Source organism: Aptenodytes patagonicus, chromosome 8 (assembly GCF_965638725.1).
Source record: "Aptenodytes patagonicus chromosome 8, bAptPat1.pri.cur, whole genome shotgun sequence".
Taxonomy (NCBI): Eukaryota; Metazoa; Chordata; class Aves; order Sphenisciformes; family Spheniscidae; genus Aptenodytes; species Aptenodytes patagonicus.
Genome location: NC_134956.1, coordinates 13,351,612 through 13,362,574, shown reverse-complemented (window position 1 = coordinate 13,362,574; position 10,963 = coordinate 13,351,612). Strand labels below are relative to the sequence as shown.

The following is a 10,963-nucleotide window of genomic DNA, read 5'->3' as shown; positions in this document are numbered from 1 at the left end:
TCCCGGAGAAGCTGGGGTGTCCCCTCTGGCACCACTGACACACGTGCCTGCCCCAGCCAACACCGGGCACGTCCCTGAAGTCGGATTTGCTCAGGTAACTCCAGCGCAAAGCTCCCAGGGACCCAGAGAGGCTCCAGCACGTAGCGATCAGGGGATGAAAGTGCCCAGCCCTAGACATAATTTTAATTCGGGGAATGAGTTCCCCCCCCAGCTTCATTCTGTCTTTCTTCAGCTTTCACGGCAGTGTAATGCCATTAACTTCTGCTTGATGTCACAGAGGGAAGCAGGTCCGATGAGAGTCCAAATGTAGACGAGGTTATTCTTGTGCCCATGTGTGCACAGGATCAGACCTTAGAGGGATTTGGAGAATGTGGGTCATACAAAGAAGAATAAGGAAAGATTTATTTCCCTTTGGGGTGGGAATGTTTATGTAAGACAGGGTTATTTAGCTAGGATTTGGGGTAGAATTTTCTGACTTTACTCTTATCTTCCTTTTTTGTATGTTTTTAATAAGAAAACCCAATAGAAAATTTAAAAATGTGAAGGGGGCTTTTCCCTCTCCTTTTTGTCTTTGCCTTTTGTTTGAAAACAGCTACAATACTGTATAATTACAAAACAAAATTCTCCTGCCATAAATGACAGTTAGTATCCTTCAGAGGGTTTGAGTCTGCTGTGCGCTCAGCTCCCCTGGGATGTTCTGAGTTCTTTCAACTCAAGCATCTTCAGTGGGAGCTGGGGATGTGCAGTATGTCCTAGAGCTAAAGCCAATGTGACATTAATGAGATGCTGTCATTTAATAATTGTGCTTTGTTGTCATGGCTTGTTGATTGCCGCCTTTGTGGGAAAATGCAGTATTTTTTTATTCCCAGGTTTTAGGCTCATTCCTAACTGAAATGTTTCTCCCAGTTAATTTCACCAGGCTTGAACTGTGGCACTTCAGAAAATTCCCTGGCCAAGAGTTGTAGTTCCATGGATGTAATAAAGGTCAAGAAGCCCTTGTATAATTTAAACAATAACTCAAAATGGAGACCAAAGTTCATGTTGCACTGTAAGTGGAAAATCAAAGTTAAGTATATTAATTTACTTGTGATGTCTGGATGGCAGTACCATAAGACTTTCTAGTTGTTGTTGACTGTAGGGTATAAAAGTGACTTAGAACTGAAAGCCTTAATTCTTCTTCCCAATTATTGCCTGTCTTGAGAAAACCAATGCTAATGACTACATTTCCAGTTTAATACTACTAAAATCCATTCATGCCTGTGAGCTAAGAGGAGGTAACACCTAAGGGGAAATTTTGCTTTTATCACTGACAACTGTTGTCTAGAAGTTGAATTGATGAGATCTGAGGAACAGCCCATACCTAGAGGTGTCAAACAGAGAATGCCCATCTTAGCTGAACAGTGTGTGTGAACAGTGATGTAAATAATAATTATTAACTTCAGTCAGTTCCTAAGCTATAGAAATGTAAATGCACAATCCTTGAGGTCTCAGGCAAGGATCATGCTCCAGACCATGACTCTCACTAGGATGTTGGGGGAATCGGATGATTTGGAAAGTGACTGAGTTTGCTCTAGTGGCTTAGCACAGCACCAGCTGACAAAGCACCCAGAGAATAAACAGCAAAACTGTGAATCATTCATTTTGGGGGAGGAGGGAAGAGCCAATAGCATGGCACAGTGGGGGGAGGTGTGTCACCTGTGCTGCCTGCCCTCTCTGCTTGACAGGCCTGTTTGCAAAAGCCAGAGGACAGGCTGTCCTCTTCAAGATCACCCCGGAGTGGTGGTACATCTGAATCGCTTAGCATCTTGCTTGCCTGCACCCTTCGTTCCCCGTTCCTTGTACCTCTCCAGTTTGCCTTGCCTTTCCTCCTCCTATTTCCTCAGTAGCTATGACCAGCCTGAAGGAAATCTGTCGTGGTCTTCCTCTATACCCTTTGCCTGAAAACAGAGGTCGGAGGAAAGGAATACCCCATGCACCAGTGAGAACCCCTAATCTCACTGCTCAGGAGAAAAAGGTAACATGGGGTTTCACAGGGCCTCACTTCTCTTTCTTTCAGATAAATGCAGCTCGGGGCAGCAGACCTGATTACCTCAAATACTTTTCTGAGTGTGCACCTAACTTTGTGGCAAATGTATTTCCTTGGTGTTATAATTTCAGTGGGTAATGGAACAAAGTAGTGGAAAGTCTACTGCTTGCTTGCTTTCTTCCTCCCCCAGAGGTAAGCAGGTTGATAGGAGGGATATTTGCTGCACAACAGCTTCTGTTCAGTGTTGTCAGTCCAGCATTGTTCCTTGGAGATGAAATTATGAATGCTGTTGCAAAAACACTGCATATGTATGGGAGTGAAAGCTAACCTCCAAATACAATAAACATCAAATGTGGTGAATCAACATCACGGTACAAGCTACACATCTGTATATTTGCATTAAAAAATCCAAAGATAATTTATCTTAACCAGTAGTCTGAAGCGTTCTGGAATTTAGGCAAGTTTGTAGGGAGTTGAGTTAATTATTTGTCTTTAGTTGTGTAATTCTTTTCCTGTCTCTTTTTGTTTGAATACTCTATGTACACACTAAAGTAATCATTGCATTATTTCACGTTAGAGATTTAAAAAAAATCATCAGCAGAAAATAATGGTCAATGGGTGGACATCCTTAGGAATTTGTGTGGGAGAGGATAAGGTGGGTTCCTTAGTTTGAAAGTCTGTGCTTCATCACACTTAACATCACTTTTAATGTGGCATTCTGGTCAGAACACATAAGTTCCTTCCCCACTAACAAGTTGCACGCAACTTCCTTGCCTTCGTGGGAGTTCCCCACTGGCATCAGCAGACAAATTCTTTCGAAGTCCACTTCCACAAGCAGAGGAGAGCCTAGTCAAAGGGTAGAAAGAGGAACAGCTGTGAGATATCCAAAGAGGATATACTTCAATGTCAGGAGCATTCATGGCTGAGGCATCCTGTCTGTGCCTGGGACAGTTCAGACACATGGAAGTGTGGCTACTAAGTGGGCAGAAGGGGGCTGTGGTGTGTGGTGATGGCTGTGGAGATAAAGGAGCAGGGAGTGAGTTTCACTGCATGTCAGAACATTGCCAATCATCTCCATTTTATCCCTTGCCTTTGCTAAATCACTTTTCCCCATGAGAAGTCTGCTATAGCATGAAGGAGTCCATGTTGCAGTGCAGAAGGTGGTATCTCTCAAGAAGATGCCAAACCTTACTCTCTACCTGGGGAGAGAAAGGTAATGACAAAGTCCTCACTCCCTATATAGAAACTGGAATAGTTTCCTGCCTCCTTTAAGTGTTGCAGGGAGATGGCAGTAGACTGGTTTTCTGGTCCCAGTCTACTGTCTAACATCCTACCCTCATCTCTCCTTCTTATCTACCACATGTGATAAAAAGTCATGCTAGTTGGGTTTTTTATTAGACTGTTAAAGATTTAAAAGCTTCCTTTCTGATTTATTTTACTCTTAATCTTCCACCTTAAACTCTTAACAGAGTTAGAGGCTCAGCTGGTATTTATTTTATATCTGAAAGGTCAAATCTCTTTTTTTTAAGAGGTGTTCCATGCTTAGAAAAGCATGTAGACAGACAACTATAGAAAAGTCTGTCTGTCTACAAGGTGGTTTTTAAGTCTTGAAAGAAGCTTCCAGATTTTGTTGGCAGTGTATAATGCTGAGCGTATTGTGAGGCTTGTCTTTATGTATGACACTTTTCATTTTCTAATTGAAGTGCTCAGGGGAAGCTTTGACAGAAGTGAAGTTAATAATGCTCTGCTAATTTCCTCAGGATTTGTCCCTCTCTTCATATGCCTTCATTCCAGTTTTAGCCCTTTCTACAACAATAAACCTTAGCACTGCCAATGTTTTATTTTCTTGGGCCTCCTTTTGTGGTTATAATAGAAAACCTGTAAGTGAGATTTGTAAAGTTCTGTGTGTTTTGGGGCTTGCTGAAGAGGTATATAATTCTTCCTATCATACCAACTTTAATCTTCTTGGATAAATCAAGCCATTTCTCAGAACTGATTCGGTTTATATGTTTCCTGAGTTCTCTTCCTTTGGCATTCTTTGCCTGAGGCCTGAAACAGCCACATCCTCTCTCTTTCCCACCCCAGCTCAGGAAACCCTAGCTTTCTGTTTCTCAGCATCTGTATCTTAATGTAAATGTGCTGCAAAGAAACTACCCCTAAAATCTTACGCGTGATGTGTCCTTTGCAGAGCAAGGATGTTGCATGCTCAATACTCACTGACATGCCAGTAAAGCTGGAGCAACTTGGGAAGAACGTGCACTTCTCAGTGTTTCTCAGAATCAGGAAAAAATGGTATGTCTTCATCCATGCAGCAGTTCCTTTACATATCTTAGAGCCAAATCATGTTACAGTCTTCCTACTACCCCAGCATGATCATCTGTTACCTGATTGCAGTATCACTTGTGTCTGTCATAGGGCCCTGAGGTCAGTAATGGGCCTTGATGACCTTGACAAGCCTCACCTGAGATCTCCACCCATGCCCTCTGCCCATAGGCTTAGGGGCTCCATTTAAGCTCAGGCCTGGGATTTGGTTCTTGGTTATGTTGGAGTTGCATTTGTCTCTGGTTCTGTCACAGGGCATCCTAGTGCCCAGCCATAGACCTCATTGATCTGGTCTCCAACCTGTGGGCTGACTTGCCGCTATGAACCTTCCTGGTGATTTCTGGGCCCTATCTCTCTGTGGTAACCATCACCAGACCTGATCCTGACTGGCACTCCTAGCTTGGCCCCAGACCTGCACATCACCATGATCTTGCCTGATGATGTGGACTCCCGGTGGAACCTGGCTGCCATCCCTGGGCTGCCCTGCTCACCTCTCTCAGGTACTATGAGGCTGGACCCTGGCTGGTGAGGTGCCTGTCCTGCTGGCTGTGTCATTCTGACTCGGTATCCCTTAGGGAGCACCTGGGCCTTGCTGCTTCATGACATCCTAGTACAAAAAGCTGAAAACCAGAGCCTGTGAAGTCGCATAGCACTTGAAGTTCTTGTTGAACTTTCTGGAGAAGTAGCAGGATATTTGACCTTAACGGTTGCTCTACACATCCAGAAATGAGGCCACTTCTAAAAGTTTATATGTGGATTAGAAGGCCAGCCTGTTGGATCCTGTTCTGGAATGTCTGGATGATAACTTTGCTAAACTTTCACAGCCCGTGGGGCATTTATAGCAATGGCCAGTCAGAAATCACTATATTTACTTCCCAACTGAGCTGATCTAAACTGAGACCTATCAGGAAGAATAATACAGGAAACAACCATCTTGCTTTTACAGTTGCTCTTTAGAGAATAGTGCCAGCAAAGATTCTGGGCCTCGATATCATCAGGCAGAAGAGGACAAGTGGGAGACAAGCAACATCTCCACTGGGAAAGGGCAGAACTAAGGATGAAACTGTTGTAGAGTTTAGCTTGTCATCTTCCTCTCCTCATGCTTCCCTTCCTCTCAGTAAACAGGGAGACTGCAAATCTTAGTGTTTCAGTGTCTCAAGATCCTTAAATTGGAAGTCCTGATGATGGTGTTAGAAAAGGGAAATGAATGCCATTCCTTCTGAAGAGACACTGGTTCTTCAACAAACACCAGTTAACAAAGAGGCTAGTATTCTTGATTTCTCAAGAGAATCTCACAACAAAGATATTTACAGCTGATCAATTGGAGCAGGATTTCATGGGTTCTTTTGACTACATTTTCGTGACATTGAGAGGTCTGAATCTTGATTAGATGGCAGCAGGATCATGTTTTGCTGTATAAATGCCAGTGAATAAAAAAAAAGACACCCTACTAGTGACTAGAGCTTAAACACAAGAATCAAATGTTAGATCCAGCTGGCAGATCTAAGAGGAAGAATTTGCATCTGATGCTTGTATTGCACTGAGCTGAACTGAATCAGTAACTCAGCAAATTCAGAGCGGGTTTTTTAAAACAACCTGTCAGGCTCAGGAGTATAAGTGCAATTGATTTTTTTTAAGACATCAGTGAAGTCTGGACCTGTTTTTTCAGAGGTGCTGAGCACATGCAGCTTAAGCTTCTGTCAGTGGAAGTTATGAACAGGAAGAATACCTAAATATCAAATGTACAATGTCTAATATTCAGAATTCAATGTGTCAGTTATAGGTAAAAATCAATCCTACTTAAAGGTCAGAATAATGTTTTATATGGTGCTTTAATGAAATGTAAGGAATAATGGCCTTGTATTGCCTTTCCACAAAAGCATGATGAACAGCCTATTTGAATTTGCTTCTTGAGTCCCTTTCTCAGGTTATTCAGTTTATGACTCAATAATGAATATGCAAAATTCTTCCTGATGCACATGGCAATTGCCCTTTCATAAAGCAGTCAGGCTCCATCTAAGCAATTTTAAGCACCCTGGCTCCCCTATTGAGAGACTGTTTCAGAATCTCTTATGTTTAAATTCTTCTAATTTCAAGACTACATTTTTATGGTTAATTCACAGATATTTATTCCTCTTCCAGCATTTCCCTGAAGCTCCTTCCTGCTTTGACATTTATCCTGCAGTGAGACAGCAATCAAATGTCACCTTTGTTCAGTTAAGCTAAACAAGCCCCAGTCTTAGTCCTCTTTCATAAGATCAGCTGTCTATTGTCTGTGGAACCAAGGCGCCCTTCCCACCCTTCATATGACATCCAAGTTCATGTTTCATTAATGTTTGCATCATCAAAATTCAGGCTTCTGCTAATGTGTAACATTAATAGGATAGAGGCTCAGTCTAAGTGAATTTATTTGAAAATCCAACCAGATTTTGCTTGCTTGTATTTTTAGGGCGAAGAAAAATATTTGCCCATCAGTTTCATCATAATACAAATAATATATTGATCAAAGACTGGGTGATCCTTGCCAGACTGGAAGCAAAACACTCATCCTGATAGTTCTCTTTTTCTCATAGGCAGAAAAAATGCCAAATGTGGCAATGTTTTCCTCTTGATTTTGTTGTTGCAAGGGGTGCAGGTGATTTTATTCTTACTTTAAAAATTTCTTAGATCTAGAACCCACTGTGATGGCTGCTTGACACTGAGATTGACTTTGAAAATCCCTGCATATTTTGTCATGGTGTGAATATAGCTGGGATTTTTGTGTTTATTAATAACATGCCCTTGAAAAATAACTGCTTATCTAACTGAAGAAGAATAAGGTGGTATCTGAAGATGGAAGCTGCATTTGCTTATCTGGTAAATAGGTTTTTTCCCCTTGCCATTCTCTGTGCGGAATGGCAATTCTTATTTGTAGGGTTTTACTGGTCTGATTCTCAGCTGGTGTAAATCAGTATAGCTTCACTGATCTGAAAGGGTCTGACCCATATGCCAGTTCAGTAGCGAGTATGCCAACAAAAACATCTCTTAGTATGGGGCATTTTTAGATTTAGGGAGATTGTTCTTTCTGTCTGCTCTAAGGTATGTGAGACCAGCATGCTCAAATGAAGGGGCTGGAGAGCTCTAGCCATAACAGCCAGACCATAGTCATGTTGAATGAGGAAGTTTATTACTGAGCTAAGGGCTTTATAGAGCTTTTCAGAACTTCTTACCAGGATGGATGGTGATGATACCTAGACTGGATGGTTCTAGGTGCCTTTGTTCTAGATAACTATTTCCTGTACAACTTACCCTTTCACTTCCTCCAGAAAATACTTGCTGCCATAACTCTTTGAACTGCCAACAGCAGGTGTCACAAACATGGAGTATCCTTGCTATACTCAGCCCTCTCCAAAACTGGGCTTCCCTGGTTATTTTGTAGACTGTTATCAGATTTGGAAGCAAACTTGATCCCTTTCTAGCCTTTCCACAGTCATTAAAAATCAGCCTAAAGAAGATGTGAAATACCATATGATTTGTGAATCTCTTCAACTAAAAGTCGTTTGGATAGTGTCGCCATTTGCCAGGGAACTTACAAGATCTTTTAGCATCTTTGCATGAAATTGGCTTTCTAAAGATTACAAAATCTATATTCTCATTATGGTTTTAATCAAATGGAACATGGAATAGAGAGACGTGGCTTAACAGACTGTTACTAAAGATAGTGATTTATTTATGGTTTCTTTCATCCAAAAGGACATACTGTACTTTGCAAACCATGGGTAATGTCTTTGAAGGCAATAGGGAGTATAAGCCGTGTCGTATCATCTTCAGAATTTAATTTAGAGCCTAGTAATCACTTTAGCTAATTTGGAAGTGATACATGTAGCATCAATAAAATAATGTAAACCACCACCCTCTGCAATACATTAGGATGCTAAATGTAGTGACTCTTTAATAAAACTCAGCCCAAGAACATCTTCATCTGGGAGTATGTCACATAACTCAGGCCTAAGATGCCTTTTTTGAATGGAAAGTACAGTAGGGTCTTCAGTGTCTCTAGGAGTTCAGGGTCTCAGTCTGAGGAATTCTGAACAATTTTTTCCTTGGTAGTTCAGTGCCCCCTAGCATTGCGAGAGGGAATTCATTCATGTCTGTTATTGATAGGTGTCCTGGTTTTGGTTGGGATACAGTTAATTTTCTTCCTCGTAGCTGGTACAGTGCTGTGTTTTGGATTTAGTATGAGGATAATGTTGATAACACACCGATGTTTTAGTTGTTGCTGAGTAGCGCTTATACTAGTCAGGGACTTTTCAGCTTCTCATGCCCTGCCAGCAAGAAGCTGGGAGGGGGCACAGCCGGGACAGCTGACCCAAACTGGCCAAAGGGCTACTCCATACCATATGATGTCATCCTCAGTACATAAACTGGGGGGAGTTGGCCGGGGGACAGCGACTGCTGCTCAGGAACTGGCTGGTCATTGGTCGGCAGGTGGTGAGCAATTGCATTGTGCATCACTTATTTTGTATATTCTTTTATCATTATTATTATTATTTTCCCTTCCTTTTCTGTCCTATTAAACTGTCTTTATCTCAACCCACGAATTTTACTTTTTTCCCCCCTGATTCTCTCCCCCATCCCACTGTGGGGGGGTGGGGAGTGAGCGAACGGCTGTGTGGTGTTTAGCTTCCTGCTGGGTTAAACCACAACAGTCCTTTTGGTGCCCAATGTGGAGCTCGAAGGGTTGAGATAATGACAGATCTGCCCAGAGTATGTTAAGGCAAATTTGTTATAAACATTCATTATATTGGTTTAATAGTCACTGGTCACAATGTTGATTAATTTACTCTCAGAGTTGTCGTGCTTGCTCTCAAAGCTGTGTTACATAACACCTTACTTGCTGTATATGTTCCCTGTTGTGCTGTTTATCACCTCTGGGAGCTGGATTTAGGTTATCATTTTGCTGCACTGTGTAACACTGGTTTATGATATGATAAAATTATCGGTCATGAGACTAATCTGGTATTTGTACTTGGCATTGCTGTCATCTCCATACCTCAGGAGCCACCTTTCGGAAACTATTAATAATTACACTCTTTACCTTTTGTCCTCGGGGAACCAATCTATGGGGGAGACAGGGGTGACACTTTCCCCTGCTCCTTCACCTTCCCTTTCTCCTTGGCTTCTCTGTCCTATTATACTGCCTCAACCCATGAATTTTACTTTTTTTTCCTCTGATTCTCTCCCCCATCCCACTGTGGGGGGGAGTGAGCAAACAGCTGTGTGGTGTTTAGCTGCCTGCCAGGTTAAACCACAACAATAGGATTGAGCACTACTTAACAAATCTCCAAGGTCTCTCCATGCAGATTTGGGGGGGATGGGAAGGGGAGGGTTACATGTGTACAGTAATTGAATCTACAAGGAAAGATGCAGGTGGAAACACTTCAATAGGAAAGCAGGAATGGAGCTCCCCTGGTGTGAGCTTGGCCTTTTAAATTATATCATCCTTGTGTAGCTTAGGCTTCCAGCTGAGTCTGATTAAAGTTCAGGGCCACCCATTTACCTCCATTTCTCTTTTAGCTTGATTTTTGTCTGTCTTGGTTTTTTTTGGCAGCTGGCTTTGTGCAATGCTTTGCGTTATTTCCCACCTGAAATACAAAAGAAGCTGGCGCTGGAATTTGCTGAAGAACTCAGGCTCTATGGCCATATCTATATGTACAGATTCTTTCCAGATATTGAGATGAGGTAAGGACTGGATGGTTCATGTTGTATTTGGCTGCCATTTGCTTACTAGCTTTCACCTGTGAAACTGACCTTTAAATAGTGTCATTGCTGTGTCCTAATTTACCTCTTCTAGAAGTCATGTCATAACATATTAATGAAGTGCATCATGGGAATAAATTGGATGTTCTGTGTATCATTAGATAGCAGTGGTTTCATTTCCAGTGAGGGATACTGCATGTTTTGGGATGCTCTTCTGTAAAGCTGCATAACAGTGATCCGTCATCCTCCAGCTTTCACCCTATTCTCTCTGTCCTCATGAGAGACCCATGGGACTAGTAGGGAGACAGTGTGCACCCTTCTGGATAGGCTGTGGCAGGGCCAGGACAGTCTTGCTGCCGGAAAGCTCAGCACCACTCAACACAGGGAAAGGATTGTGCAAGGTTGTGTGCTTGGTAATGCCAGCTTTACCATACACAGAGGTCACAAATGCTCTGCCTCGTGGCAAGCCTTAGTTTCCAGAGGCCAGTCATTACCTGGAGACCTCTGATTGCAACCTGGACAGAAAACTTGCAATAGTCCTGAGCTGCTGCAAGTCTCAACTGAACCAATTGGTAAGATCAGATGAGTGGATGGCTTGAGACCTGCTGTGAGTGGCTGGTTGTTTCCCAGAGAAGGCTTTCTGCGCTTAAAAGAAAGATAGTACATTTTTCCATCATTGGAACCTGTATCTGACCCTGGTTTGTAATATACTGTGCCTCTTGATCTTGGAGCATCACTTCATTCTAGGGCTGATGGGGCTAATGTTTGTGAAGCAGAACAGTTTTAGAGAGGGCTGCCAGGGGCTAGCTGCTTTTTTTAGACTGATTGATTCCTTTTTGCATCCAGCAGGGGCCTGGTTAATGTCTATACAGAAAT

At 42.4% G+C, this 10,963-nt stretch overlaps 1 protein-coding gene across 1 annotated transcript in view; it reads left to right on the top strand.

Moving 5' to 3' along the window:
* Positions 1–1,754: 1,754 nt before the first annotated feature.
* Positions 1,755–10,963, top strand: part of UROC1 (urocanate hydratase 1) — a 45,526-nt gene continuing 36,317 nt past the window's right edge. The window contains exons 1-2 of the mRNA XM_076346416.1: positions 1,755–2,014; positions 9,939–10,069. Coding sequence (XP_076202531.1) covers positions 1,889–2,014; positions 9,939–10,069 — 257 coding nt within the window. The 5' untranslated portion in view covers positions 1,755–1,888. The remainder of the gene's footprint in view (positions 2,015–9,938; positions 10,070–10,963) is intronic.